Source organism: Thamnophis sirtalis, unplaced genomic scaffold, assembly GCF_051295495.1.
Source record: "Thamnophis sirtalis isolate CommonGarterSnake01/CBP01778 unplaced genomic scaffold, rThaSir2_p1.2 scaffold_5, whole genome shotgun sequence".
NCBI lineage: Eukaryota > Metazoa > Chordata > Lepidosauria > Squamata > Natricidae > Thamnophis > Thamnophis sirtalis.
This window is the reverse complement of record NW_028261385.1, coordinates 46,790,716-46,817,559: the sequence shown is the minus strand read 5'-3', so window position 1 is coordinate 46,817,559 and position 26,844 is coordinate 46,790,716. Positions and strand designations below refer to the sequence as shown.

The window sequence follows — 26,844 nt, the reverse complement described above, 5'->3', positions numbered from 1 at the left end:
CCAGAAAGACACCCAAATTGCATTACATCTGTTTGGGGGTACTGCGATACCTTCCAGAATTAAAGATGGAAAACAAGAGCCAGTCAGTGTGCTATGTTGAGTTGAAGCTTGTCCTTCCTCATCCAGATCACATCGTTTCCAAACATGGTTTCAAACATGAATCTCCATGGTGAGCATGGGTAGAGATAACTGATGTGATACATATAACTGCATAACTGATGATACCCATGCCATCAGGTGACCTTAACCAGTAGTTTCATGTAGATGTTAAAAGGAGCAATCTGACCATGACAGAAGAGCAATAAAAGTCTCCCCCAACTCTAGTTCATGTTGCTACTGCTTCATCAAGGAATTCACAGCAGATGTGCGACCACTGCCATGAATTGGGTCCTTGATGACTTGTATCATCCCTACAGCTATCATAGTGACCATGAACTACTATGCTACCTCATACTCCATCCCCAGTTTTTTTTTATTTAAATCAAGCAGGTAAGGTAGGAAGATTGGTCCATAGCATGGAAACTGGTATATCAACAATCCCTAATGATCCCTAGAACCCAATAAACAGAGCCTTCTATTCAATAATTTATGAATGCCACCAATCTTGGGATAACCATAGCCCCTCCTCCACCTTCTGTCCTTGACTGATAGCGCAAAGTAAAATCTGTATGGGTGCATCTTCAAGAAAGGAACACTTCCCTCAGATCCCATCCAGATTCTAATATTAAACACCATGTCATTCCTCTTATTCGTGATAGATTCTGAAGTCTGATTCAGAAACAGCAACCAATCCATGATCTCTGAAGGCCTGTTGATCAGAAAATGGAGTCAAACACAGTGTTATAATATAACACCTGTGAAAAGCATCAGGGCTGTGTTTCCCAAGTGAGCCCCCTCCCACTACACCTTCCTCATCCATTACTATAGACATGTTCTAGCTTACCATTAACACACATACCCCAGACCTTCCTCCTCTCCCAATTCACTGGGCCATCTCTAGATGAAAGAGTTCCAACCATGCCACAAACCAGGAAGTCCATCCTCCAGGACACTTCTATTCATGCCATCAGCTTCTCCAGCAGCCCTAGACCACACACTTTACCCCTACAAACTTCCAAGTTGTATCCTATTGTACTTTAATATCATAAGAATTTCATCAAATTTAGAAATAAATACCTAGGAGGATTTTCCCGATGTGAGGCCTCTTAGTTATGTTTAAAGTATAATCCCTAGAATTCCAAGTCAGCAAGCAGAAGTAAGAGTCCCAACATTCGTGGAAGACACTTGTTGTATAATGCCTCTTAGTTCAAACCCTAATACTAAATTGCAAAAAAAGTATTCAACTTAAATATTTCACTATTTCTTTTTATCACCAAGATGCATACTTTTGGTTTTTAACTTCCATTTTCATTTTTTGCTTTGGTGTCCGATCTCCATGCCGTATTACAGCAATCACACACCTAAGCTCCATCCTGCAAGTATAAAAGGAATATGATTAACTATATGCTTCTATTTATTATTGAAATTAAACAATATGATTTAATCATAAGCAAAATATATATTGAACTGTGGAAGACACCAAAACGCAAAATCTAAAAAGACTTAGTAAGCAACTTCCTAAATTGGAATAAAGAGTCAATGGCAACTTGTTCCATAAAACAACTACTATGGAATAATTATCCAGAAAAATGATGGGCTTACTTGTTGCAATTTGATTCTGAACATAAAGTGTTCCTTTTGTGAATAGAAGACTGTGTTCATAATACTGCAGGGTTTTGAGCTTTGCGTTAAGACAGTAAAACATTCAATTTGACTGAGGCATTGCTTTTGATCATGTATGGAGGTGGATTACCTGTCATCTGGAGATAGCAAAATGTACACTCCATTTTAACAAAGGGAGCAAGAACTGAAAGACCATGAATCGTAGGGGAAATGTTTGGATTCTGTCTTTCTCTTCAGCAGCCTTGAGCTCTGAGAAATATGAGTAACTACTACTTTCAAAATGATAGGTAAAACGATTAAGCGTGTTATGTTAAATGTAATCTTGGCTTTACTATGCTCTACTAAAGTGATCATGTCATACTGGTCATCATCTGCCCAATTTTATCTTTTTTGGGGTGATAGCTGTTATGCAATCACCACGTTTGTTAAACAAACCCATTGGCCACAATGGGTGGGGTTTTTTGGTGAAAACTGGAACACCAGTTCCTGGCCAAAAATTTAAAAAAATCATAAAATGCAATCATGTGACTATGGAATGTGGCAGGTGGTCATAAATGTGGACTAACTGCTAAGTGCCCAAAATGTGATCCCATGACCATAAGGAGTGGCTACTGAAACTTCAAATCCAGATTTTAAGTCCCTTTTGTAGGATCCATTGCAACTTCAAAAGGTCAGTAAGCAACCAATCGTAAGCCAAGGGTTAACTGTATTTTAGGCTGCATTCATGACTTTATCATTAGAAAGTATTATTTTTGCTTAGAATTTTACGGTCTAGGTTCTGAACATACAGTTTTTCTTTTTCCAGTAAAATTTTATTTATCTCCTGTAAGAATAGTTTATTTTCTATAGAGGGAACAAAATGAAAGATTGCACCATCTAGCCTCATGAATGTACATCACACAGGGGCAGATTATATTATCAACATCATTTATTTTTTGCCATTTTTAAGATGTAGTTGCCAAAAACACAATATACGTCAGGGGTGTCGAACTTGCATCGTCATGTGATGTATCACAACTTTTTTCCCCTTTGCTAAATCGGGCATGGGTGTGGCTAGTGTGTAACGCATTCGGCCCACGGGCCGCAAGCTTTGAACCACAGGTATAGGTTGTGAGAGAATCACAAGCCCATAACCTAAACCAAAACGTGAAGTCCACAGGCCTACTGGGGGAAGAGGACTGGAGATATCTAGCTTTCCACTTGATAGGCTCAGCTGTTCTGCTATAGTTATGTGGTGGAATGTGGTATAGTGTCGTATGAGGAGGGGATCTTTCCCAAGGACCAAAGAGGCGTCAGCCTGGAATCTTTGACATGCAGGAAGAGACCAGAGAGGATCCTCCCCAACCTTTCATAAGGTTTATCTAATAGTTATGCAGAGTGTGCTTCAGTCTGTCAAAATTCCTGGTTATTGGTGAGCAATAATAAAGAAACTACTCTGAGAAAGTTCCCCGTGTTGTTCTTGGTTTCTTGAGCCTGACAAGTTACTATCTATGGAATATGTATATTAACAGAACCTAACATGGATAAAGAAAAAAAAATCTTGGTGCAATTGTATGCAAATATGTTCTTCTTACATTGTTCCTGAGGTTGTTGGCACAATAGGAATATCTTCTGCTTCCAAAGGTATAGACCAAGGGATCTGAAATTGTGGAGCAAGTTCTCTCATAACCATATTTCTGAAAGAGGAAAAGTAAATTATTTCTTGAATTAAATAATAAATAAAATTAATTAAATTAAATAAATATTTATATACCATGAAATAAATAATTTGTAGCAATAATAACCTACAATTTTAATAATTAAATGTACTAGTTTTTTTTACACCCCAGTAAAGAAAATTCCTCTGAACAATTTTGAGAATTGACAATCATTATTATTTGACAAATTAAGACTTCTGGTTAAACACGATTACGTGAGGACATATTTATTAAGGCTGTCAAGAAATCAAAAACTATAAGCTATGAAAGTTGCTTATTTGGCAAAAATCACTTTCAAAGTTAGACTTCTAAAATGTGCACGTTTCTTAACTAGGGGATTTATGTGCTCCATATACCGTATTTTTCAGAGTATAAGAAGCTCCAGAGTATAAGACACAGCTTAGATTTTGGGGAGGAAACTAAGAAGAAAAAATCTGCATGGTATTCAGCAGGCTAGCTTCCTGACTTAGAACACGTTAACAACGTCAATCAATAGGCATAGCAACTAAGTCAGCCAATGAGGGCTATTTGGACTCTGAAACAGGATTTGCCACGTGAGCAACAAGGAGACAGGCTTAGCTGAGGAATGAAAGTGAAACTGCTTGTGTTTTGCTTGTATTTACTGCTACCTTGGTAAGCCTGCTTTTGGTATTGTATTGTATATTATTATTATTTTGAATCCTGCTTGTGTGTGCTTTCTGAATGTGATTGCTGCTGCAAACTCTGACCAGCCAGGTCAGCTTCAGAACTTGTTGCAGCCTGATTCAGCACAGCTGATTGGCGAGTGGATCGGACTGCCGGAATACCCCAAAACAGCTGTTCCCGGCTGCAGGGATTGCCACGGACTCTTGCTGCCTCCATGCCTTACATTTTTGGCCTCTGGTGGGTGGGTGGCTACATTAGGTGTATGAGAGGCACCCAAATTTTCACCCTCTTTTTTGGGGAGAAAAAGGTGCATCTTACACTCCGAAAAATACGGTAGCTAGTATAAATAAATAAATAAATAATAAATAAATAATAAATAAATAAATGATAAATTTTTAGTAACTCCTGAACAGCAAAACCTACTTTTGCACAAAGTAAGTACATCTTAATAACTCGCTTAAAAAGTTAACTTTCTGAGATTTTATCCATTATTGTTCCCCCAAAGCACTACTAGGAAAGTATTTCTTTTATTAATTAAGATTTTATAGCACAAAAATGACAAACATGAGAAATGGAGAAATCTGGTACTCTAGTCAAACCAAAGATCGTTGTGGGTCAATAATAGTGTCCCAAAGCCCACTCAAGTTCTTTAAACTCTTACCCAAGGATTTTAGCGCAATCATCATAATACTTCATAGAATTCTTCACAAAACTGAAGCCATTGACATCACAGACATAAGACTGTCCATTTGCACGCAACAAGTCAAATCCACAAACTGTTTGCTATCAGAGAAATCAACAACATGCTCAAAACTTGTAAATATCATGTACAGACATGTAAAACTCAAAAAATCTATGTAGCAGAAACAAAACATTCCACATATTATTAATCTAAAATATTACATGATAGTGTTCTGTTTTCTTGTATCTCTTTAAATGTTTATCTGTCTTAATCTATGTTTAAAAGGGACATTTGGAGAGGCATGTTTTTGAATTTAACGTTCATATAAACTCTTGTCCTATTCTTTCTAAAATTCCAAAAAAAACTTTATAAAACAGGCTAACAGTACAAACAGCCCTAAGAAATGCAAAACATCTATTTATAGGGGCTTACTGCCATGTTGATGCAAATAAATTTCATTTATAGATTTTCTTAAGATTTTCTCAGCTGATTAAAGCAGGAGAAAAAAAACCACAGAAAAAAAATCTGTAATAATTGGAAAGCAGGAGATATCCTCTATATTAAAAACAACAAAAACTATTTTCTGCACATTTTTGATGCAAGGGGTCAGCAGTATGATCTTATCAATGCCGAGCTGCTTGCTATAGCATAATTTTGCTATTTTGCAAAACTGAACAAATTTTTTAATTATTTTTTTAATGGCCTTATCTTATGAGATTAGCATTCTCATTTTAAACTTCATGACATTTGACCATTTTGGGGGGGGGGGGGTATCTGGCCCGTCACATGAAATCACTCCATGGTATCCAAGGCCTGAAAAAGGTTCTGACCCCTGGAATAGGCAATACTTTCAGAAAATAATTTGCTCTGAGATATATGTTATTGTAATCTTGTTACCTTAAATGCCAGGCATACTTTCCAAGCTATTAGCTTTTCCCTTGCATTAAGTATCACTGGATACCTCACTTCTTTGCCTTCACTATCACGCTCCACCTTGCCATCCAGAGCAGGGGATTTACGTGCTTCTGCATGTGCATAATCTGGACCTACAGTGTACACCTATATTTGAGTGTAAAAGGAAAAGACAAAGCAAGTAAAATCTTCTTGGTTAAATACATGGCATTAGGTGTAGTTTCACTTCCTAGCCAGTTCCATTTCCAGCTTTCCTGATTTAGAATTTTACATTTCCATGGAGAAAAAAGAGACAAATTAAAACACAATAGAATGTACCCAGAACTGCCAGATCAGGCATGGTAAGAGAGCCCTTAGATAGAGAAGGCTATAGTGTATCCTATATTCCTTGACCAGAAGAAGGAATTAAAGAACAGAAGATCAAGCAATATCAAAGGCCAGACAGAGATTCCAAAACTTATTCTGGAGTATTTAGACAAAACCATTCACTTTATAAAGCAACTATGCTCCAAAGATGTCCAAAGAGGAGCAAGGTAAACAAATCATTCAAGTAATTGGAAGAAAAATAAGTAATTCAGAGAGGCAACCAAGTGTAGAAAGTTATCAAATCACTGAGATTACTGTACAAGTATTTGATAATAGAAAGGTCATCTTTTTTCTCTCCTTTTTTAAATCCTGCACTCGTGTCCCTTTTCATCTTTATTTACATTGTATTTAATTATATAATAAACCTTGATTTTTTTAAAAAATTACAAACCGGGGAGCAGGTTATATGCAGCTGTGCAACACAGGGAAAAATATAACTATGTCAACAATTCAAACAACATACTTCATTTGCACTCTCATGCTCTTTAAAATATATTTTAAATTTTCTTTAAAAACAATTAATTTTCACTGAATAAAACAAAGAATGTTAACTATTTCACATTTAACTACAGCAATACTTCAGCAATAGTAAACGTTTCACAGAGTTGCTAGGTTCCTTAATCATTTGACTGTTCCAAAATTAAATCTAAATATGCAATTATACCTTCACATCAGTACCATCTGTAGGCATGAATTCCTCATAGATGTATGAACCAGTTTTTCTCACGTTGCTTTCAGGAGAGTAAACACTGCTTCTGCTACCAATCTGAAATACATTATTTCCATCAATGTTAATATATGCTAAAAAATACTCACAAACACATTTTTCCTTCTTAAAAATTCCTCTGAGGAGAGTAAATTGTATTTATAAAGATTTATAAAAACAAAATACAACATTCTTACCATACTATACCGTGACAGGGTAGGAAAATACCCTGGCTGCACGGACTGAAAAAAATCTCTTCTAGGAAGGTTTCCTGAGATATATAAATTTATAAAAGAGAATATTTTTTTAATCTCTCTTTTTGAAAAAGATCACTGCTCACTCTTCAATCCTAACTTAATTAATAAATTGAGAGAGATAATTATAAAATTGTTTGACTTTATCTTTGATTGAAGGCATTTTAAGTGGCTTAGCAATAGATATGAGAGCAGAGAGGTTATTTGGATAAAAGGCAGGATCTCAAATACTATTTGGTTTTTTTAGTAATCCTTTTATTGGATTGAAGGGTTGACCTTGGCTGATTCTTCCCACCAACAATCAACTCCCAGATGAGCACAGATTAACACCAAAATTGACATCAGACCACCAATCAAGCATTAAACAATACCACAAACAAGCTAACAGTAAACAGTCCAATAAAGAATCTCCAAAACCACTCCCACCAACACTGAGAGGAAAGGCCATGGAGTATAAAATGAGACTAAACCCTACCCCCTATTAGCATTGATGATGCTACTTGGTTTGGGTAATGAAACATCTGTAAGAAAACAATGAAGCTTAGAGCACCAATGACCCTGTCATTACAACCTTAAGTTATGAATATTCTCCTCTATCAGTATTATTGAATTGACTTTTAATGTCATTCTTCATTACATACAATATCATAAATATTCTACTTTTTACCCTATTGTTAACATTATCCTTTATTTTTATTTCATTTTTGTGAATAAAACAATATCACTATTCTTAAAAAGAAACTCACTCTTTCCCCCCCTCCCTTTTCAGCTCAGACTCAAGGAAACCCTGCTCCTTGGGAACTGTGAAACCTTAAAAACCATTTGGAAATGTTCAGATGAAGAAAAGAAATTGAGAATAGCATATTCTATATCATGAAGAGAGAATTTACTTAAAATTTATTTCTTCATCTTGAACCTGTTATGGGAGAAAGGTAAAAAAGCACTCATCAGGCTGATAGGAATACTATAATTCAGTAGTTCTCAACATTTTCTTCACAGACCCCCTTAAAAACCATATGTGACCACAGATCATGGCCAGGGACCACCAAAACTTAACTCAAGATTTAAACCATATTTCTTCAAGCCTTTACAGACCTCTGCGATGACATTAAAGCCCTCCAGGGGTCAGCAGACCACAGGTTGAGAATCAAGCTATAATTGATGTATTCCTAATCTTTATTTATATGGTGGGGAGGGGAATACATTCAATAAAATTTCTTTTTGCAGAAAGAAGGGCAGCAAAATGAAATCTAAATTAAGATGTAATCTAATCACTTGTTCACAGATCAAATCTACCTTGTGGTATTTAGCAGCCATTTTTTATATCCACTATTTCTGCTTCATTCTATCCCACCTCTAATTATGAAACCCAGATATACAAATTACCTGTAATTCTTCAGATAATGCAATCTGCAAGATAACTCTCAGAATGGAATGCTATTCAATCTAATTACCACCACCACCATCAGCACAGAATATTTACAAGAAGGAGCAAACTAGATTATTCTTGTGTAATTTACATTAGTCTTACTTTCCGAAAGAGCCTCTGACTTCCCCCACCGGCAGATGTTGGATAATAAATATATACATTGTGGTCCTCTGCACTAACTGGTTTTTCCACAAATGGCTTTTGGAAAACTTCCCCATTCACTTCCACATGATCTTCTCCTTCAATCAAATTGCATTCTGGAAAAAGAACATAAAAAAATGCAGACTTCAGGCTTCAATCACAGTCACAGATTAAAAAAAATCATTATAAATTAAGACAAGACAACTGGCTATAATCTGTAAAGAATCTTCTAAAGAATATATGAACTTTAGCAATTTTGAAACTTAACTAAGCCAGGGATAAGGGATAACCTTTTTTTTTTCTTATTGAGGCCTTACATAGGGATTTACAGAATATGTATATAGTTATAAATGTATGTACAGATTATCTTTTTACTCGGTTTCCCTAGTTATTATCATAAATCAATTTCCTAGTGCAAATAAATATTTCTTCCCAGCTTTAGAGTGTGCTATTATTATCACTATCATAAAAATCAAGCAAACAAACAGAAAAAGTAAGTGGGAAGTCACAAGGTAGAACAAATGGATACTGAAAGAGGCAGTTTGGGACAGAAATAGGACCATGATAATGCCTGGGAAGGAGAGGCAAATCAGAATTGCAGCAAGAGCAAAAGCAAAGCAGGGAGGTTGTGGAAGAAAATGGCAATAGGACTTGTTAAGCATTTATTGAATCTTAGCTGATTCTTCATATGCTATGATACAGTAACTCATTAAACCAGCCATAGTTCTTTTTTTCAGAATTTCAGAGAAGTCTGAAAAAAGATGTGGTTATTTTTCAGAGATGCTACAGTAGTTTTGCTGTGCAAATGAAAGCATCTTTTCAAAATAATTTCAAAAGCATGAATAGCTCTAGAAATGATGTCTAGTAGTAAATGGAATGGAAGAGCAAGATTAGGAAGATGATATTAAAAAGAGAAGGCAGAATCGTCTAAATTTCCTGCACTGCCAAATTTTACTTCACAAAGAACACATCTGGACAACAATCAGTGTGTCAAAATTTCTCTTTCCAGCAACAACATGGATACAACTATCTACTGACTACTTTTAGATTGCTATGTTATTTGAATACAGTAATAGCATTTTTGGTCACAAGCCAGAAAAAGAAAATCAGAAGAAGTCAGAGGTTCCTTCTCTTGTTACATTTAAAAGGAACACCAAGATTGAATGATATGACAACCTAAAAAAGCCCCATAATTTATGGTTTTCAGCTTCAGTGTTCATAAAAAACAGGCTGTTGATAAAATGCAGTTGGCTTGTGACCAATAATGCAGCTGAGTGTTGTGGATAAAATGCACCTGATTGTAGCTACATTGCTTTATGTTCTTTGGGAAACGGTAATATTTTAACTGAGTCCCTCTTCCCCAGAACAGAAATTAAGGCTATCTGCAAACATAAACAAACAAACAAAACATTAAGAGTGTTGAGGGCCAAAATAAATAAGTGCCTAAAAACAAAAAGGCAAATACGATCCGAACATATTATCTTTTCTGTACTTGACCTAGGTATTATAGGAAACTAAACATTGGAGGATATAAAAGGAGCAATGGAACCAATTTTTCCTAACTAAAGGAAAGTTTAGTCTATGGAAAAGAAGGATCAAAGAATATACCCATAAAATATGAATCATTTTAACAAAAGAATCTACTTCTAAAGTTTTCTGAAATAAAGAAACCATTGTACTGAAATGACAGCTTGTTTAGCAAGTCTAGCAAAAGAAAATGAAATTAAATATTTTTATGAAGTAAATTCCTATAGAACTTTATTCTGAAGTTCCATTGGGTCCAGTGGATGGTTTAAAAAAAACTATTACATAGTTTTCTGAGTTTAACCTTGTAACAAAGGCATCCATGTGATCTTCCACTCCCAATTCCTAGGTTGATTATAGCCACAAAAATAACATTTTATTAAACAGACAAGAACAACTGTTTGTAGATGAGTACTTTGAAATGCCAATATAATAATTACCTTGGGGATTATTTGGATCCCGGTTTAGGACTGCATAACGAGGAAGTAAAATGCCTTCATCTTTAAGGATGCCATAAACCTCTCTCCTGAAAAGAAATAATATATCCCACACAAAACACTGCAATTACTGGAAAAACATGAAAATAATTCCCAATTAAAATCACAGAATAGACAGACAATTTTGTGTAAAGTTGCAAAGCACATCTAATTAGAAAGCTACATTATTAAAAATGGCAGCTGGAACAAAATGTTGCATAGTGTAGAACATCTATTCCTAGACACAGTATACCTCTAATAAAGTTTTAAAGTAATATATGTGCCTATTTGCACAAGAGAAAGAAAACGTGATGGTGGGAATTAGAACAAAAACCTCTTCTTCCAAGTTACTGTGCATTTTGGTTCAGGACAATCAAATTAGAGGATAATTGTTCAACTGAATTTGAGCACTTATTTCTTCAGGTTAGCATTTCTGATGTCAAATTCTCACTGAAGATAATTGCTGCATTTTGTCTGCAACAGCTTGATGCTGATAGTAGGAATAATGCAGTGATATGGCTTTGTCAAGGGCATTCATATGAATGTGTACAATCAAAAGAAAAAAGAGGAGGAAATACTGAAGATCCTTGAGAAAGAAGAGTTTAATAAATAAACAGCAACATGTTAACAAAATATAAAGACAAACAAAACACATAACTTGAAAAATGAAAACTTGAAAATTAAACATTTTCAGATGTACTTTAAATAGAGGATATTCTTTGCAAATATAGTAACTAATGTTCCATCTTGATCATACTGGTACACTAGAAGTACACTTGCAGGTTTGCAGTTAACAAAATGCAAGGAAAATACCAAAACAGGAATTTACATCTAGGAGACAACAGTTATCTATTTACCTGTCTTGTATATGATACTGCATATTCAAATCATTAATAACAAATGGATTCCTGAGTTTAGAATAGGCAACTGCTTTGTCCAATGGAAATCCTACACAAAATGTAGCAAAGAAAATGTATATTTATTTTTTACATAGTTCTTAAATGCATAAGAATTACAACTTATAATAGGAATTTCACAATTGATAAATTTTATAAATTATTTTAAATTTCTTCATCTGTATGATCACTCAGGTTACAGTTTCATAGTTTCATCCATCCTATTTTAAAAGCTTTCCTCTTTATTTTGTTTACCCATTTTGTTCAACTGAAATATTAGGTATCGTATATCAGTTAACTATCAATTCAAATACAGCAGTTAAGTTAGCAATCTAGTATTTCATTAACATCTTTTTTAAGTCAAGAAGAAAATAACATTACAATCATTTACAATAAATTTCACTAAATTGGACTCATTTCTGACAAAAATGAGTGTGATTAAACATTAGTGTGATTTAAGCATTCATTAGGATTCCAATACTTTTTAAATAACAAAATAATGGGGAAATTGAGAATAGCAGAAACATTAATTTAAAATAAATTTAAAGGAAGGCTCAAAAGGTTTTGTTATGCATGTTTCCATGCACTGTGTACTTCTTTCCAAAATTAGCATTAGCATAATTTGACATATATTGTTTCCAAGATTAAATGTTTTTAACTGTTGTGTAAAGTGAACCAATGACACTATATATCATTGGAATAATGTGAATCAGTCCATACTGTATTTATATTGAAACATTTGACTCCATCTATTCTTGCATATCACTAGATAATCCCAATACATTAATCTTTAAATAGTTTAATATAAGAAAGATTTCAATAACACTATTCAATATCATTAAAAATATTCATAAAATTGTAACCAAATGTTTCACAGTGTGTAAAATTTTACATTCTTCTGAATAAACAGCAATCACCTTTAGAATGAAAAGAAATGAGACAATCACATAAAGGCCAGTTTTCTACCGGTTCATTCAAAATAACATCTTCTTCAAATATCACTACTGTGATGTATTTAAACATGGAAAGCCGTTCAAGGATTTCATTCATTGGTTTTGATTTTGATTTTTTTGCCATAGAACATATTCCAACCATGATTTGTCTTTCCGGTGGCTAAGAAAAATAATAATTGTTAAGATCAATTATGCTATCAATTAAGGGAATGTTTCTATCCTTATTTGATAAACAAATTTCCTGGTTATATTATCAGGTTCATTTATTAAGAATACAATATGAATTGGAAATCAGTGCTTAATTCTGCATAAGGTACACAGTAACATTAGTATAAAGAAAAAATGCTTTAATACTACTTGCATAAAGAAAAAAACAATCATGCCCATTTCACAAGATTTAAAAGAATATATATAAATTTGAAGCTACCATTTGAAAGTGAAAACATATTTCAGTGTATTAGGTTATTAAATTATAGAAAGCACAATAGAACCATCTTTTAATGGGACTTGTAATGAGTTAAAATTCAGTTATGGTGAGAAGTATTGTTGAATAGTAGCTACATAGCTTGTATTTATAGATGCCAGTTGCACTATTCAACTCCACAAATGGAAGAGAAATCTCTGAAATACTTGCAACAGAAAGGAAATTATTTTTATGCAAAGTATTAGTAACGTTTTGATATTATAAGAGATTAATTTTAGATACTAGATTTTACTTTCTGTGACATAACCAAAAGTCCATTTAAAAAAAAAACCTTAATTTAAAAAAAGTCTTCCAAACTCTGATGCATAAGTTACTTGTAGCACATCACTAAAATCCCTAGATAACCCCAGATAATAAAGTCTAAGGACAAAACTATGGGAAGCTATATAAATGTTTTAAATAATAAAAATAAAATAAACACAATACATACAGAATCATATTCATCATCATCATCATCCTGATCATAGAAAGAGACAAAATCGGAAGCTCTGGAACAATCCAAAAATTCATCTCCATCTTCATCGCCCACAAAAAATCTAGGAATGTCACTCTCTGTGGCATGAACAGACATTATTATAATTCCTAGTGATCTACATAGAAACTGTAGTTACTCCGAGTACTCAGGCACTGCACATAATTCCCAGTGCCTGTAATAGTAAAAATCCTTGCGGTCTGATTGCAGTTGCTTACGTAGTTGCTTGCTGTCTGATAGTCAGCTGCCAAAAGCAGTTTAACTGATATCATCTGCCCATTGTTTTTGTTACATTAGTGAAAAAGAATCCAGCAGATTATTTCCCTGAGATAAAGTAGAAACTTTCTATCCTAGAAAAGAAAGAAAGTTATTTAGCATATTCCATTACCAAGAGATAGTTGAAATAACATTTTGAAAATATTTACATTACTATAACTCCAAAAGCTATTCTGTATGTTATAATAAAAAGTACTACATGAGGCAAATAAACATGTAAAGGAAGACTGGATTTATGTATCATATTAAACCACACTGTGATTTGTTTAGTTTCACTAATGTACTAACTCAGCCACAGTGCTTTATAAACCATGGTTTGGCACTTAACATTATCTGAACCAGGTTAATCTGGTTTTTGTTTTTCAAACCACATTTAAAACAAATCCTGGCAGAGTGTGGAGTGGACAACCTATGGCTCTTGACTGAACAACAGGACAAATACATGTTGCACAGAGTATTAGTTTTTTTGGTATTTTTTTCTGCCTCCCAGTATCAGTCCAGATTTTTGCAATTCAGTTCTAACAGTCTTACTAAATAAAATGAGGAACTAATAAGTTTTAATAATGAAGCAATAGCTTAAATCGTTTAGATACATAATGCAAAGGCAAACATAGTTGGAGAAAATCTTACAACTTGGAAAAATTGAAATCATGTAAGAGACTGAAAAGGGAAAAGGTCACTTATATGAAGTCATTGTTGACACAATCAAGAGGTTACAAGAACTCAAAGAAGTTACTGACAGAAACTCATGGTGAAATGATGATGTAAAGAGTCAGGAAAAAAAATAAGTAAAAAGAAATGTGGGAATGGAAAAATGAAAGCAATGCACTTTTCCCACAGTAACGGACAAACATGCTTTATCTCAAATTTTCAAAACAGAATAAATAAATATATACATATACATACATACATACATACATATATATAAACTTTTTTCTTATACTTTTTAATTTCATATATTCCATATATTATACCTTCCAGGTTTTAACTCACCACTCTTCATCAACAATTATTACAATGGAGAGTATCAGAATATATTATTAGCAAGCATAGCAAACATATTAAGATGATATGAGCCACGGTGGCACAGTGGTTAGAGTGCAGTACTACAGGCTACTTCTGCTGACTGCTGCCTGCGATTTGGCAGTTCAAATCTCACCAGGCTCAAAGTTGACTCAGCCTTCCATCCTTCCGAGGTGGGTAAAATGAGGATCCACATTGCTGGGGGCAATATGTTGACTCTATAAACCACTTAGGGAGGGCTATAAAGCACTGTGAAGCAGTATATAAGTCTAAGTGCTATTGCTATAAAAAGCAATATATATATATACATACACACACACACACAGTGTGTGTGTGTGTGTGTGTGTGTGTGTGTGTGTGTGTGTGTGTGTATGTGTATAAAATGCAAAAAAAGCCTGATAAAAGACTAAAGTAAAATATTAAAGTCTTAAACACAGGGCTTTGTTATATGTGCACCCAACTTAACAACAAAAATATGGTTAAAAGTCCAATCAATAAAACAATACAAAAGCAGAAAAAGTTAATTTAATTTCATTTTAAATTTTTCATTAAGCAGAATTACATTGCTATATAGTCACTATAGAATCTAAAAGTATTAATATTGTAAGCTAAAAATAAATGGTTATTATTTAGAGCCAAGGTGGCGCAGTGGTTAAATGCAGCACTGCAGGCTACTGCTAGATCAGCAGTTCAGCGGTTCAAATCTCACCGGCTCAGGGTTGACTCAGCCTTCCATCCTTCCGAGGTGGGTAAAATGAGGACCCAGATTGTTGGGGGCAATATGCTGACTCTCTGTAAACCGCTTAGAGAGGGCTGAAAGCCCTATGAAGCGGTATATAAGTCTACTGCTATTTCTATTGCTATTGCTATTCAAATGGCTCTGACAACTTTGGATTTATTTATAACCAAATATGAGAATTGTTTCTAGAGAAAATATACATTAACAATGTGTCTTTTAAAAACAGAATTTGATATATGTAGGTGCTTGATCTTGAACTAATAAACTGATGGCATAGTTTTCAATATAAATTAGACAGTAATATTTGTGAACAAGACTTTTTGCAAGGAAGCTTCAAAGATGAAAAGAAGCTATATTGGATTCAATATTTTATGAACATTTTTGTGTAATTTCTACTATTTACTATGTATTATAATAAATCTTGAGGGCAGTTGGACTTGTCAAAAACATTTCATATTATTTCACTTTTTATTTTATATCTTGATTATAGAAGTCAATATTCTTCCTCTTGAGTTTATGTATAAACTAAAGGATCAAAGGATAATTATCTATTTGAAAAAATAGATTAAAAGTGCCATTATCTATAATCCACAGGATTAACTTTTTTTTTCCTCTGTACTTACTAAACTTTACAAACATTTTGTTAATTTAGTAGACCTAGCATTGGAACAAGGAGAAGGAATTAGAAACATCAAGTTATCCAGATAAATGTAACATACATGAGTAGAATTGAACCTAAAGTTAGGTGTTCTTAGCCAATGGTTTGTATGCCCTTTGTCTCAAAGTAAGCTACCACATCATCCAATCTGCCAATGTATTTAAATACGCACTGTTTCTAGGATTAATATTATAGTTGCAATGTCAGTATTATTATTTAGCACCAAGAAAGCTTCTATAGCATCAAACAAAATCTATAATCCAAACAAAACAATATAAAATGTGTCCACAGAACAAACTAAAGATGGGCAACAATAAAAAAAATATCATGTATTACAGATGCTTCCAGTGTTAAGTATAAAAGCATGGAACATAGTGGGCTATATTTTAATACAGCATTAATAATTTTTTTTTAAATCTCTAATACTTTTTCCTATTACTTTTGAAAGTCGATAGTTGGAAAACTGAGCCCACAGTCAGTATCAAGCATTTAGCCTAACCCAATGATGATATCAACAAGCTCAAAGGGTAGTATTTATTACCTCGCTGTTAATATCTAACCAACAAGAAGCAGCATTGCAAGAAAATGGTTATAATAATCAGATGACGTATAAGGTAATATTTTGCATTTGCGTCAACTGACTATCTATGGCCACTACATATTGCCGATATCAACAGCAGAAAACAATATTCAATTTACTTTATTTCTCTTTCTCTACTTCCAACATAAATAATTCCAAGTTTACCACAGCATTCATCTATTCATCTGCTAGTTTGCATGCAGACAAAAATTAAAATACGAATACAATGCCTTCATTTTGTTTTTGTTTTTTTAAATGGAGATCTGATGGAATTCCACATTTAGATACTGTTTTTCATGCAGTTCTACATTTGCATTCTGGATCCCTAAACAATGAGGTGTTAAGATATTCAATCTCCCCTGCCCTCTCTTTTCCACCAGGCACAGCAGATGGGGTGGGTGGAGGATTCTCACACTATGATCACTGGCGGCCAAGGGCAGCGAGTTCAGGATCCATTTACTATTCAGGACTACTAAAAGACAGGAAGGAGAAGTCAGTATTTTTCTTGGTACCTCCAGGCAGCTGTTGTATATCAGCAAGGAAAAAATCCAAAATGTTAAGATTCACATGACAGAGGTAGGCTCAGAATCCATGACGGCCATCCTTTCCAATCATGTATCACAAGCTGTATGATTTTGACATTCTGTATTAAGTTTTTCACTATGGAATTTGGAGTATATTAAATAACCAGCACTGTTTCTAGGAAAAAATGGCTCTTAGATTTCTGAACAAAATTGCTAGAATACACTTATCTGTTTAATTCAATAGGCAACATGCTTTTTTCCTCTTCACACAAAGCTATTATTTCGCCCTCTTTTTCTCTCATTCTCTCCTTCATTCACACACAATCTTCTTGTTTCCTTACCCTCCACCCTCAGAAGTCCCCCCCCCCACTAAACAGGACTACAAATCTCTTTGTTGCCAATCTCATGGTTGTATATAAAGGCCTGCAGATATGCCTCCATGTCACGTCTCATCCAAGAGGTCACGCTCTTCAGGAGCCACCATTACATCTACTACTAGCATAACCTGTCTTGTTTCTCTTTCACTGGTTAACTCACAATTTCTCAACCCTAGCAACATTTAAGAAGTGCGGACTGTAATTCCCAGAATTACACTGAAAGAATATTGTGATATTTTGTTATTTTGCAGAAAATATTTTAAGTGTAGCTAAAGATATAGTATTTCTCATAATGAAAAAAATGGATGGGGAAAAATTGAGATGGCTATGTAAACTTTTTTAAAAGAAAGAGAAGATTTTATTCAGTCCTGTTTCCATTGGGAAATCACTTCTGGGTTTTATTCTCAAAATAGAAAACCGAACTTAGACTTTAGTTTGAAGATTGAATAATTGTGTAGTTATAGAAATATTTTTTTAATAACTAAACAATTATGGCAATTATGGAAAATGTTGATGCTGTAATGTAACAGTGGGAAGTCAATGGTTCCTCCCTCTCCCCTGCCCGCCCTATTTTTAAATCTTAATTTTCATTGTATTTTGCACTATAATAAATCTTAATAAAACATTTGGAAGAGAACAATACTTCTCTAGCTTGATGCATTTAGGAAAGAATGCTGTCGTATGCAGTTTGTAGCTCAGCCAGGAATGTAGCAGGTACAAGACAAAAGACTGGCAGAGCTGTATGCCAAAGAAAGGGAGTGTGATGTGGATAGAGTATTTGCTCAAGCAACTATTCCATTTTCCTGGGGCTGTGTGCAGCTGTATGTACTGTGAACCATGCAGAATATGCTGGAGTTCACAGACCCATTCACGTGGAAACCCAGGCAAATTAAAATATGATTGCTGACTAAATGGATATAAAAGATATAACTGGCTACTTTCACACTAATGAAAGTATACAACATGATAAGGCAATATAAAATACAAATTAGTCATCTCTAGGAATACAAACATTGTGTGAATTCAGATTCTTTAAAAATGAGAAAAAGAACAATGGATATAGGGATTTTTTTTTTGCCAACTACATGACATTAGCCTGTTCCATTGTGAAATGATTAACAAAATATTTCTTGTATAAGTAAAAAATAATTAATTACATATAACATTAATCACATTGAACTTTAAGCCAAAGGGAGAGGATTGAGATAAAGAAAAAGTGAAAAGTATGAACATGTATGTTGAAAGAATGTGGAACAGGTTAAGAAGTAGTTAGACAAGTTGTAAAAATATGTGTCGGTTTTAATGATTGATACTTACCTAGATTCACAAAGACCCTATCTTATTTTAAAAAATAGCCACCTACATGCTTTAAAATGATTTTTTAAATGTTATTTTGTTAATCAGAAATAATTTTCATAAAGTTGATGTGCAACCAATGATATTTTCAGGTGCAATCTGTAAGACATTTGCTAATAATGAAGCCAAACTTAATGCAGTATTTTAAAAAGATGTTTCTATGAGTTTTAATTACCAATTGAAACTTTTTTACTGGTAGGAAAATTGAAATATTTCTCTTTTCTTCTTCTCTTACATGACTTCCAAGTCATGCTTCTTACATTTTTTGCAATTAAACAAACCTTTAAAAAATATTAGCAATTTATCATCCATAAAATAAAAAAATCTACAATGCTGTTTTTAATAACTAGCTTTATTTCTCCAGCAACATCTTAATTATTCCATAATACTCAAATTCTGAATGAACATACACATCTTTATTATCTTAGGAAGGGATTGTACAGATTCAAGGAATGGGAAACATTTTTGTATTCTTGGTTTTATAACTGATTCATACTATCCTGAAAGCACATGATGTTTGGTCCTTTTATTTTTAATGATCATGTAATTGTCTTGTGACTCCTATATTATCTCCAAAGTAACATGTGGTTTCAAAAATGACCTCTTCCAAATTTTATAGCCAATATACAGGTAGTCCTTGACTTACAACCACTCATTCAGTAACCTTCAGAAATTACAACGGCACTGAAAAAAATGACTTATGACCAATTTTCACACTTACGACCATTGCAACATCCTTGTGGTCATGTGATCAAAATTTGGACCCTTGACAACTGGCATGTATTTATGATGGCTGCAGTGTCCCAGGGTCTCATTTTGCAACCTTCTGACAAGCAAAATCAATGGGGAAGTTAGATTCACTTAACAACCATGTTGTTAAGTTAACAATTGCAGTGATTTACTGAACTGTGACAAAAAGGTCATAAAATGGAACAAAACTCATTTAACTGTCTTGCTTAGCAACAGAAATTTTGTGCTCAATTGTGGTTAAGTTGAAGACTATCTGTAGGTCAAAATACTGGGAAGATAAATGTATATAGAAGAAAAAGAGATGTAGATATAAAAACATCTGGAATTACAAAAATAGAAAAAGCAACAAGCTCAAAGTTACAAAGAACCAGACGTACAGTTGAAGCTGTAGTTGAAGTAGAGACAAAACAATGAGAAACATTTGAGCTGCATTCAGTTTAGTAACCTAATGAATAACTTAAGGAGACTTTATACTGGACATGGTCCTGATGTTGTCAGTGGTAGAGCACTGTCTTTAAAAAGGCAAAATTTAGAGAGCACCTAAAATCAAACTACCTTACAACTTGTCTCCTCAGCCTCAAAACCCCTCAAAATTCTCAGCAATGGACATGGTGACTGGAGTATTAATTAGTTATGCACCTGGAGATAAATTTAAGAAAGTATACTGAAAATTTATGATTTCACAAATACAAATAATAATTGCACATATTTTCTTACCAGGAATTTAAAAGGAAAGCTGAAAAAAGTAGAAAGAACGTATGAAATAGCATAATGGCTCAGCTCCTTAGATGCAAAGCAGGGCAGGTAACCGTAGATTTACAACAGTTAGCTTAGTGACCCTTCAAAGTTACAATGGCACAAAAAAGTGACCTAGGACCATTTTTCACACTTATGGCCATTGCAAAATCCCCATGGTCACATGATCAAAATTTGGACAAATTTGGTAATTGGTTCATACTTATGATTATTGCTGGGTCCCATGGTAATAAGATCTTCCTTTCCAACCTTCTGACAAGCAAAAGATTCACTTAATAACCATGTTACTAATTTAAGAACTAGGGACACAATGGCTCAGTGGCTAAGACACTGAGCTTGTCGATTGGAAAGGTCAGCAGTTCGGCGGTTTGAATCCCTAGCGCCACGTAACCGAGTGAGTTCCCATTACTTGTCCCAGCTTCTGCCAACCTAGCAGTTCGAAAGCATGTAAAAATGCAAGTAGAAAAAGGTACCACCTTTGGTGGGAAGGTAACAGCGTTCCGTGCGCCTTCGGCATTTAGTCATGCCGGCCACATGATCATGGAGATGTCTTTGGACAGGGCTGGCTCTTCGGCTTTGAAACTCAGATGGGCGCCACCCTCTAGAGTCGGGAACAACTAGCACATATGTGCGAGGGGAACCTTTATCTTTACCTTTACTTTTATTTAAGAACTACAGTGTTTTACTTAACAAATGTGGCGAGAAAAGGTATAAAATGTGACAAAACACACTTCACAAATTTCTCACTTAACAACATAAATTTTGGGCTCATTTGTGGTCGTAAGTTGAGAATACCTGTATATTCATCTTTTAGTTATATACTTGGCCCTGCTTTTCATCAGATAATTTCCTAAGACAGAGGAAATAATCAAATATAAATAAATTCTAATGTATTGATAGAGGAGTTAAATCATTTTTAACTTCTTTCATTCATAAGAGATGTTTATTATGTCCATTGTTATATACTGTACTTCTGAAGTAATAGAAGTATTTTCATTGCTCCAAGTCCTTATAAAAAACTAATAAGCCTGCAAGTCTACTGGTTAATTCTTTCAGTTATGCTTAAAATAGCTAATATATAAGTGACCTGACAGGAGCATACACTAAGAATATCCTGAACATATATAGTTAAGTTATTTATTTTGATTAACTTCCAATTATTTAAAACAAATTGTTTATTTAAAAAGTTATGCTTATCTAGGTACCACTAAAGAAGTGGAATAAACTGGGTTTTTTTTTTGCTATTTTTGGTAGTTGGGATTTTTTTCTGTATTTTCCTGCATTTTTTTTAAAAAGCATGCAATATATATAAGCAATTATAGACCCATACTTAAAGAATTATTTCATTATAGGATAATATTAGGAGCTATTAATTGTTACCATATTAAGATATAAATTCTTTTTGGAACAGTTATGATTGTTTTTAATTTAACATTATAGAAAAAATACATTAGAACAAGACAGGTAACAGTACTGCAATTTTTTTTGAAATTCCAAAATAAAGAAGTAATAATCAAAAGTTATCTCAAACCAACTAGTGAACAATATCACATCACAACTAAGGAAAAAACTGACAAAAACATAACCAAAGCAATGTAGACTTTTTCTATTAACACAGGCAAACTTCAAAAGAACTACGGTAAGTTGGGGATTCTACTATAGTTTCTGAGAATTTACAAATAAATGTTTATATAACATTTTATCTTAATTATCTTATCTTAAATAACATTCCCCAAATATCAATGATGTAACTTCAAGTCTACTTCAACTACAGATATTCAGTTCATTTATACAGCATTATGTTACCTAAAACTCATTATCACACCATTGTTATTATATTGTGCTAGACAAATACATTCAATGCCTATAGAATTTAAACTTTAGTAAACTCTATTGGCGTATTGCTTATTTCTTTCTGCCTTTTTTGATTTAGCTACTAATTAATGTGCAGCAAAAGTGTAAATTTAAGTATTGATATTTTCGGTTTATTCTTTAGGTTTTACAAAAAGCGATTTTTAAAAAAATATCAGAAAGTGCAAAAAAAGAAGAAACCAAGAATGAAATGCTTGGGTATTTCCTGCAGATGGCAAATGTGCACTTTTAGCCTGAGCTATGCAGGAAAGCAAGAAGATCAAAAGTAGTGCTTTTAAATGTACTGAGGTTGCAAAAAGGGAAGGAAACCATAAAGCATCGGTCAGTGTTCACCCAGTGTTCACACTAAATCATACACCGAGATTCCAAAACTAGCACCTGAAAAATCAAACCTTTTTGGTTTTATATTTTAGCACAGGGGTCCCCAAACTTGGCAGTTTTAAGACTTGTGGACTGCAACACCCAGAGACTTCTGGAAATTGAAGTCCACAAGTCTTAAAACTGCCAAATTTGAAGACCTCTGTTTTAGATACATGCAGCAAGCCATCATAAGATGTCATATTTTTTTTAAGTATTGCTTCCTTCAACTCCTCACGTTAAAACTTGTAATCATAAGTTCATATACATTCCAGCTTCCTACGTTAGGGCAAATACAAGCCAGCAGGATTTGTTAACTGCAGCGTTGCTGGGAAGAAGCAGCGGTTGCAAAAACGACCCGGGATCCCAAATAAACCCATGCTGCCCCGTGACATTGCCCGAAACCGTAATTAAAAACCGGCAGCCGCTCGTTCTTCGAAAAGAGCAAAAGATTCAACCTCCCGGATCCCTCCGAGCACCGGACGGCTTGTTAACGAGGGAGGTGGCAGCCACGGCTACTGCACTCTCTCCCACCCGGAGTCAGGGAGGCCGAAATGCATGAACGGCGGAAGTTTTTTCTGCACTCCGGTTGAGGGAAGGAAAAACACCTGAACGCAGCAAGAAGCACCTTCGGGTTTTCTCCTCGGCTGCGCCCGGCAACACAGCAAGAGCAAAAACTCGCAGCAGCAGCAGCAGCAGCAGCAGCAGCAGCAGCAGCAGCAGCAGCAGCAGCAGCAGCGCGCGCTTTTTCCCGGGGCGGGGGCAGCGAGGGTAGAGCGCGCGCGCGCGCCCCATTCACCTTTTATCCAACGTTCCATACCTGACACGCTCGCGCCCTGGACCCGCCCCCTGCTTCATTGGCGCCCTCCGAGGGAGCAAGAGCTGCAAGGCGGGAGCGGTCGGCGTTCACCCACCGGCGGAAGGAAACAAGACAAAAAAAAACACCCCGCCCCACTCTAGACCAGCAAGACAGGCCCTCTCACCTGCTCCTCCGGCGGCTGCCATAGCGTGTCCGCATCGTGCTTTACTTCCTTCCCAATAGAGGGGGAAAAGCCGAGGCTACCGTGGTTACCGCCACCACGCCCCTTCTTACCCTTGACCCGCTGTTCTTTCTCCGCCGCCCCTCCTTCTTCTGCGTCATAATGTCGGTCGTAAGGATTGTTGGGAAGACTGACGCCTCTATCGGGCGCATCAGGGACTTCCGGGTTCCTTTCGAGGTGGTTTTTTTTTCACCCCCCTTTCTGGGTGGCGGAGAAACTTCGGGGTGTCATTCTGAAACTCTTAACTGGACTCAATCCAAGTGGCCGCGCTTAGTCGACCTTGCCTAAGGTCAAAAATGTAACTCGGATCATAGCTTGGAGGCAAGACGATTCCAAAATGTCAGTGCTGGACTGCGAGGACGATAAAAACTTTACAAGGAAAGATTTTTTTTTCTTTCTTGTCAAGAAAAACGTTGTCATGATGTCCCCAGTTTGGGGGATGGGTGTGTGTGTGTCAGCCAAAGGAATCTTATCTCTTTAAAGCCAGGACAAAGAATTGGCATGCTTCCTCGTCTCTATTACTTTAGTTTACTTTATTGTCATTGCACATGGTTCACTGAACATAATTATAAAAATAAAAAAGCAAACATGCATCCTTTACTTTCTATATAATTGAAATTCAAAATTAGAAGAATAAAAATATGTACATTTTAAATCTGGGTTTCATTCTATATTGCAGGCTAAGGGCTGAGAAAGGGCACCTTGCAACTGTTCACCAAAACAATGTAAGGAACGTTGATAGTGGCCTGCCTGAAGGTTATTTATAAAGGAGCTCATATCTTTTCTAGGATGATCAGGCTGGGATTGTAAAAATCCAAAGGGTCACTAGAGTTTTCTTTGCTGACACCTAGTAATTTGTTGGTCTTTTTCAGTCTAAATCTGGTAGTCCTTAATTTGCTCTTAACCTATAGATCAGTGATGGCAAACCTTATTTTTATGGCGTGCCAGAATTACCACACACACCCGTGTGCCCACTCAATTCCCCACCCAACTGTGCATGCGCATGTGACTCCCCCCCCCCACATGCGCATGCACCCCGTTCCCAGGCTCCTGAGGCTTTCCTGAAGCCTGGGGAGGGCAAAAATGGTCTCCCCCACTCCCCCTAGAGGCCCTCTGGAAGTCTGAAACGGATCGTCTCTGAACTTCTGGTTGGCCCATTGGGGCCGTTTTTTGTCCTCTCCAGCCCTCGGAGGCTTTCCTGAAGCCATTTCCAGCTTCTGGAGGGCCTCCGGGAGCCTTGGGGAGGCTGTTTTTGCTTCAGGAGATGGTGATTGTGAGCGCTGGGCTGGCTCTGGTTGCAAAATGTCAGAAATTTCCCCATTTTGCAAGGTGGCTCTCAAAAGAGAATGAAGCAGGTGTGGGTGCTTCTTCCAAAACCCGAGGGCCTGGTTCCTCTTCCTCGGCTGTTGGGAGAGCGCTGCGCCTATTTCATTCTCTTTGAGAGCCATCTTGCTTGCTGTGGCGCAAGATGAGCACTACCAGAGAGAAATCACCAGAAGGGGGAGAAGAACAAACTTCTGCTAGGGATGGCCTTCTCCTCCCTCTCCCCCTGATTTCTTCCTGGCAGCACTCGCCTCACACTGCGGCAAGCAAGGTGGCTCTCAAAGAGAATGAGAGTAGTTGTGGCTGTTGTGCTGCTGCTTCCAGCTGAGATATATTCTGCCAGGCCCTCAGCGGCGTCCTGGTGCCGAGGGCGAAGAAGTGGCAATGGTGACGACAAGCGAGCCCGGGCTTCCCTTCCTCCCTCCCCCACCTGAGCAGGCTTCTTGCACAGCTCCAGACGGCGGCTCTGATGAGGATCTGGAGTGCTGCCACTCCCAGCCAGGATATGTTCTGCCAGAATCTCGGTGGCATCTTTATGCGGGTAGCTCGCCTCCCGCCAGCAGATTCACCATCAGCATCCCGGCTGGATGAAGGGGAAGGGATAAGGGGTGGCAATCGTCCGTTCTCGACACTGCCACCCCTTCGCCCCTGGTAATGACAGCTGTTGCGTTGCTGCTTCCAGCTGGGACGCTGGAGGAGCTGCTGGCAGGGAGACCAGAGCCAAGGGCCTGTCTCGCTGATGGAGCAGCTGCAGTGGCTTCCTGGTCCCTCCTTCCCTCCCCCCTGGGGCTACCACTGCCGCTGCTTTTCTAGGACGCCTGATCCGGCCAGGCCATGGATGCACATCAGTACCGCGGGCTGGAGCTGTGCAAGTATCCCGCTCTGGCGGGGAGGGAGGAAAGCCCTTACCTGTCCTTGCCGCTGCAACCCCCTTGCCCCTGGCGGCTGTCCTAGTGTCACTTCGGCTAGTGTGTGAGTGGCTGCAGGGGCTGGTGAGCCACTCCTGCTCTTCCCCTTGTAGCTTGTTTGTTTGTTGTTTGTTTATTGGATTTATATGCCGCCCTTCTCCCAAAGGACTCAGGGCGGCATACAACATAAAAAACATATTACAAAAGTTAAAGAGGAAATTAAATAAAGTATCCAAAAGCAAACCCAATTAATATTAACAATAAAAATTTAAAAATTAGATTAAAATTAACAATTAAATTAATCATTTATTTTACTCTGTTCAGGCCAGGCCGGCTTGCTGGAAAAGCTAACTTTTTAGGGCGCGCCGGAAGGACCGGAAGTTGGAGATTATACGAAACTTTGGGGTCAGCTCATTCCAGAGGGAAGGCGCTCCCACAGAGAAAGCTCTCCCCCTGGGCGTCACTAGCCGATACTGTCTGGCCGACGGCGCCCTAAGGAGACCAACTCTGTGGGATCGCACTGGACGGGGGAGGCTACTGGTGGCAGTAGGTGGTCTCGCAGGTACCCTGGGTCTAAGCCATGGAGCACTTTAAAGGTCATAATTAGTACCTTGAATCGCACCCGGAAAACAACCCGCAACCAGTGCAGGCTGCCTAAAACGGGTGTAACATGGGAAGACCTAGGTACCCGAGGTGGCGCAGTGGTTAAATGCAGCACTGCAGGCTACTTCAGCTGACTGCAGTTCTGCAGTTCGGCTGTTCAAATCTCACCGGCTCAGGGTTGACTCAGCCTTCCATCCTTCCGAGGTGGGTAAAATGAGGACCCAGATTGTTGTTGGGGGCAATATGCTGACTCTGTAAACCGCTTAGAGAGGGCTGAAAGCCCTATGAAGCGGTATATAAGTCTAACTGCTATTGCTATTGCTATTGCTATTACCCCCATGAT

The 26,844-nt window shown here is 36.6% G+C and overlaps 1 protein-coding gene across 16 annotated transcripts in view; it reads right to left on the bottom strand.

Annotated features, from left to right (window-relative positions):
* Nucleotides 1–23,703, bottom strand: part of PPIP5K2 (diphosphoinositol pentakisphosphate kinase 2) — a 57,061-nt gene extending 33,358 nt beyond the window's left edge. For 10 of the 16 annotated variants that reach the window (XM_087715764.1, XM_087715767.1, XM_087715769.1 and 7 more), the window contains exons 1-11: nt 23,611–23,702; nt 13,318–13,709; nt 12,368–12,563; nt 11,412–11,502; nt 10,519–10,604; nt 8,516–8,670; nt 6,689–6,790; nt 5,644–5,805; nt 4,726–4,847; nt 3,297–3,398; nt 1,386–1,472 (exon numbers count right to left, since the gene is read on the bottom strand). In XM_087715764.1, coding sequence (XP_087571890.1) covers nt 1,386–1,472; nt 3,297–3,398; nt 4,726–4,847; nt 5,644–5,805; nt 6,689–6,790; nt 8,516–8,670; nt 10,519–10,604; nt 11,412–11,502; nt 12,368–12,563; nt 13,318–13,458 — 1,244 coding nt within the window. In that variant the 5' untranslated portion in view covers nt 13,459–13,709; nt 23,611–23,702. Of the gene's footprint in view, nt 1–1,385; nt 1,473–3,296; nt 3,399–4,725; nt 4,848–5,643; nt 5,806–6,688; nt 6,791–8,515; nt 8,671–10,518; nt 10,605–11,411; nt 11,503–12,367; nt 12,564–13,317; nt 13,710–23,235; nt 23,321–23,610 lie in introns of those variants that run through there. The other 6 variants (XM_087715759.1, XM_087715763.1, XM_087715762.1 and 3 more) reach the window with 4 other exon arrangements.
* Nucleotides 23,704–26,844: the final 3,141 nt, after the last annotated feature.